This window comes from Chaetura pelagica, unplaced genomic scaffold (genome assembly GCF_000747805.2).
Source record: "Chaetura pelagica isolate M959 unplaced genomic scaffold, ChaPel_1.0 scaffold123, whole genome shotgun sequence".
NCBI classification, from domain to species: Eukaryota; Metazoa; Chordata; class Aves; order Apodiformes; family Apodidae; genus Chaetura; species Chaetura pelagica.
This window is the reverse complement of record NW_009953295.1, coordinates 2,018,736-2,024,056: the sequence shown is the minus strand read 5'-3', so window position 1 is coordinate 2,024,056 and position 5,321 is coordinate 2,018,736. Positions and strand designations below refer to the sequence as shown.

Genomic DNA, 5,321 nt, shown 5'->3' with positions numbered 1-5,321 from the left:
TTAGTAATCATCGTAGTTGACGGCTGCTCCGTGCCTGAAGGTGTGTGGATTTCGTGGGCCAATTGGTGAATCTTCATCATAGTGGTGTTGGTAGTATCCACCATAGTATTCATTACGAGCACGCCCAAGGTTGGTCCAGTAAGACATGTCATCTTCAAATTTCTGCCAATAAAAGAAAATACTTGCTTTCCAAGCCTGGAACTTTATCAGGAAGAGAACGACACAGAAGCAGCAGAAGAGGAACCTTTTGCCTCTTGCAGAAATTCAGATCCTTTGCGTGTTTGTTAAAATGAAATCTTTAGATGGGTTTTTGTGACTTCTCTATGGGTTTATGAGGGCCTCAAGTGCAGGAATTGTCCTGCCCAGTCCCACCTGGGTCCCATGCCCACACCTTCTACCTATTGTAAGGTGCTTAAACAGAGAGTGCCTGCAACTGAAACCTTAAATATTTCTATTAGTGATGGACTGTAAAAACATTTCAAGGTTTTGTACTTAAAAATCTAAAGGTTTGCTTCCCTGCCACCCTGATACCCCTGCATCAAAGTGGGTGCAACAGGCTTTCACTTTATGCCTGTGATCTTTTATTCCCATTTTGCAAGGGTAAAAATGAATGTACAGCACAACCTTCTAGCTCACAATTCTGCTCACAACAGCAGAGGAAAAATAGTGTGCAAGGATATCAAATACTTGCCAAGTCAAAGCCTTTCCATCTGAATGACTCTTTGGAAATATTTTTGGCTGAGATTTGAAAAAAAAGTTTTGCAAAATACACAATGGGTAAGTATGGCTCAAGTCCTTTGCTGGAACAAACAGTTATCTCATTGTTAAAACCATGTCTTAATACTCAAGAAAACCTAAGTGGATTCATTGTATCCCAAAACAGACCTCATTTCAGTTTTTGAAATGCACACAGGAACTCAAAGGAAAATTCATCTTATCTGCATGGTTTGTCCTTGTTACCTCCTAGTATTTGCCCCCAGCCTTCAGTTTCTGACGCATAAAACTGATTTTCCTCTTTTTCCTATTCCTGTTAGGGGGGAGGGAAGGGGAATATAGTCACGCTGTTAAAAAGTCTTTTTTATCTGTGTAATATCCAGGAGCAACAAAAAAATGCACCCTTCATTCTTTCAGTTCAAGGAAAGGATTATTTTTTTAATTGCTCCAGCTTTGAAAATGAGTGCATTCATCTTCTAAGCAATTCACACCGCATGAAGGTCCAAAATATACTCCAGCTTGCCTGTGCCAATGCAATCCCATTAAACCTATTCATGCAGCTGCCATGAGCCAAGAATTCAACATTTATGACTATTTTTACCTCTTGTTAACGCAGAAATTATTTTGCGTGTGGGACTGCAACAAAAAAATGCACATTTTTCACCCGATTTCAGCATCTAGTTAGCAGAGCTTTGTGCAGAGCTGGGAACTCTGGATTTACAAATTAACTGTTCTTTACAAAAAAAATGTATCCTCGTTTGAAGGAGGATTCATTTATAGTCGGGGCACAGCTGCCAGTGCTTGCCATGGTCAGGATCTGCCCACACCACCGAGGCACGCGTGTGCATTTAGGTAAGTGTTGTTAGTGGAATTCCACCGAGGAACGCCAATCACGGCCAGCTTGGTGTGGATTTCTCAGCATGTTATAAAGCAAATTGATTAGGTGGTGGCTGCCAAATTAATTTCCTGAAAGACGATTGATTGCTTTGGGTCTGGCCGCCTGCTTCTCAACGCAAACTTTGTCTGGTTGCAATTTATTAAGCTTAACTTCAAGTAGCAAGCAAAGAGCTCCATGCAGGATTTTCATGTCATTTTTCTCTATTAAGAGAATAACTCAGAAATCTCTAACAAATACAGAGCTTAATTTTCCGTGCAATATTTGCTGCTTCAAAGAAAAAGAATTCACAGTGTCTGAACAGCAACAGGGCAGCTCCCCCTCAGGTGCCCCCTCCTTGGCTGTGCATCCCTGCTCTTCAGCAGTTCAGGCTGAAGCTCCACCCGCTCTCAACAGCCTCACACTCACTCACCGCCTCGTCGAATCCCAGGTACAGGAACTGCTGGTACCACTGCTGCACGTCGGGCTGGCTCCGGTCCCACAGCTGGCGCCGCTGGCGCCTCAAGCTGCTGAGGAACTCCTTGGCTGCCTTTTCTTTCACGGACACCTCGGACTTCGTGGCAACAGGGGCTGAAATTAATTCCCCCCAAAAGAAAAGGCATGCCAGGAAATTTTTTGTCAGCCTGAAGAGAATTGCACCTAAAAATGCTTCTCACACTCACATCATGCCATTATCCAGGAATTGTCCATGTAATAGGACTTTTCAGTTACCCTAATTCTCTTGGATTATATAAAAGCTGTTCCGAGCTCAAAGACAGAAGCTAAGTAAGGAGTTTAAAGAAGCCCAAAGTGAATGAGAATAAACACATTTGTGTTTGTGCTTGGAGGAGAGGAGACTGGCTTCTGAGTGCTGCTGTTGCAGAAATGGGAATGAAGATGAGAGGTAAAGTTAAAAAGCCTGAAGAAGCTGGAGAAACACTGCTAACTTAGGGTGAAGGGAGAAAATACAGATTTTTAAAATCTGTTGTGTAAAAATGCAGCTTTTAAAAAATGAGTGCTACTAAATTCCCCTATGCCTGAAAATAAAAGCCATTCAGGCTTTCATAGCACACACCTTGGTGGGTGCAGGGGAATGCTGTTGACCTGTCAGACTCAGACGTGCCACCCAGCCTGCCCCATGTCCAGGAGACCAGCATTTGCTGCAGGTGCTAGAGGGATTTCCGTGCCTCTGAAAGGTACAGCTGTGATGACTAGCTAGCCCCCTGCCATGCGTGGGCATGATAAAATGTGGCATGATGTTTGGTCTTCCTGTGAAGCAAGAAATGTGTGTAGGAGCTGGAGGAACATCTCGGTTTCTCTAGAAGGTTAATTGGAATGAGGGATATGTGGATGGGAATTTTCAGAGGATGCGAGGGAAGACTAGGGCAGCAAGGGAAGTTGGGTGGAGATGTGAAAACCACCGAAGTAAGAACTGAGCAGAGTCACAGGGGGAGGCAAAGGACTGCCAAAGGAAGGAAATGGAAGAGGCAGAAGTGGTAGCTGAGTTGTCACAAGAAGAGTGGGAAACAGGAGGCTGCCCTGAAGTGATGAGCTGGAAACTGGTAGCAAAGACCGTGTGCTAAGCTGGGTGTTATTACTGGGAAGGGGGACAACTGAACAAATGTCACATGGATGAGCCTCACACAAGGGACACCACCAGTGAGGGACCCAGAACTGTGTACTTAGCCTGCTTGCCTCAGCACACAACTGGAAAAGGGGAGTGAGGCTGGAACTAAGGGCCTGCTTATTCCCTCCACCATCTATTCAAGGCTTTGCAGCTCCTCCTGGTCTAGGCTGCCTTGTCTGCATGCCCAAGCAGCCTCTGCCTGGGTGGTCCCTCTCAGCAGGGGACCTGAACAAACAAGCCGGCCACTGCCGGGGTGCAGGGGTGGCAGGGGTGGCAAGTGGTCACTCCTGTCTGTTTGCAAGCACTGCAGAACAGTGAGGCAGGGAACACTCATGCAAGGCAAACAGCCATGGATGGGGCACACATCATAGGGCTGGCAAGAATTAGTGGGTGATGCCAGGAAAAAAAAAAAAAAGAAGTTACAACAGACTTGTAGAAAAGAGGAGTCCCCTCTTGGGGTGGGAGAGGGTACATTCTTTATCAGCCATAGAGTAGGCTGAGGGGAGGCAACCAAAACTTCTAGAGTGTTTCAGTCTGCTCCACATCTGCTGCAGTGCTGTTTGTCCCCAGCCAGCTCTGTTTCCATCCCCGTCCCTCAACCAGCGAGCCATTGGGTGCATCTGCCCACGGGGCTCTCGGCCATCATCTCTCCCATAGAAAGAGCAGTCTTCAAGAAGGAAGCACACATGGGGCCAAGAGGACAAAGGGAAAAAGTCAAGGCATTCTGAGCAATTCTGCACATTTTCTCCTCCACACCTGAGCCAGCAGTTTTTCCATGCATTATAATTCCTTGGAAAAGCTTGTGACTTCCCAGACTAAATCCAGATGAGTGCCACGTCTGCCTTGCATACACTAGAAAAGGTAGGTGCTATGCACTGTGTGGAGCAAAATGCAGGCACACTGCCTGAGGCCAGGAATCCTGGTTTTCAGAGGGGGTTGTGATAAGCAGAGCATCCAGAACCAAGACCCACGTGGACATGGAGGCACAGACTCCATCTGCACAGGAGTTTCTGGTGTCACACGTGGGAAGGGCGACTGTGCCCTACAGGTGCTTCTACACTGCTCCTCTGCCTGCCCTCCTGGAGCTGGAGACAGTGACAACAGAACGGTGGCCTTGACAGAGAAGCTGCCTCAAAGAAAAAAAAGAAGGAAAGCATTTTGCCTCTCTACTTACCTTCGCGTTTCTGAAGCATCAGCTTAAGCTTATTTTCCTTTGCAACATCTAGACAAGTAAAAATAAAATGCATACACTTACTAAGAAGGAAATAAAAAGAACAAAAAAAAACAAACAAAAAAAAAAGATTGCATCTTGAAAAGCACTGGAAGCATTTTTGTCGCAGCTCAAGACCACCGGGCAAAATTCTGCAGCAACTTTCTCCCTGTGCCTCCCTCTGCTCCTGTTTCCACGCTCGAGCGCAACATTCCCTGCAGGGAAGCTTTGGACACTCCAGCATCTCCTCCCAGCCCTTCTTGGCAAAGAAACCCTGAACCTGGCCTTCCTCACCAATTAAATTAAAACAATTTGCAGCAAAAGACTTCGGCCAGTGCCAGTGCCGGGGCGACAGAGTGTCGAGGGCAGCACGGCAACCCTGGAAAAGCCCTTGGGGCTGAGCGAGGGGCTCGTTACCAACCGGGCCGGCTGCTGCCGGATTCTCCCTTGCACCGGGTCCCAGAGCACCTCGCAGCTCTGGTCCTGCTGCAGCCCTTTCCCAGAAGGGATCCAAGGCTTTACCCCACGGCCGGGCAGCGCCACAGGAGACCCGTGTTAAGCGCTCGGCTGCTCCTAAACGCTTCACTCCCTCCAAAACAAGCTCCTTTCAAAAAGATGCTGAACTTGCACAACTTTTGGAAAAACAACCCAAAAGCGTTCACCCACGCGTGATGCCAGGCTGTTCCCTAGCCCCTGGGACGTGCCGGGTGAGGTTCCCCCTCCCCGCACCCCCAACCCAGTCCCGGGCCCAAGACCCTCACTCACCGGGGGCCGCGCAGAGCAGCGGGAGGAAGAGGAGGAGGGCGGCGAGGGCGGCCCGGGGGAGGGCCCGGCGGGGGCCCGGCGGCAGCATGGCTGGGGAGCGGGATCGCACCTGCGGGGGGGACACCGACAGG

The 5,321-nt window shown here is 48.3% G+C and overlaps 1 protein-coding gene across 1 annotated transcript; it reads right to left on the bottom strand.

Annotated features, from left to right (window-relative positions):
* Positions 1–5,278, bottom strand: LOC104388958 (chromosome unknown open reading frame, human C2orf40). Its single transcript, XM_009997894.1, has 4 exons — positions 5,191–5,278; positions 4,390–4,437; positions 2,022–2,179; positions 1–162 (listed from the first exon to the last, which is right to left on the bottom strand). Exons 1-4 carry the CDS (start codon positions 5,276–5,278, stop codon positions 1–3), a joined length of 456 nt encoding a protein of 151 aa, XP_009996196.1.
* Positions 5,279–5,321: the final 43 nt, after the last annotated feature.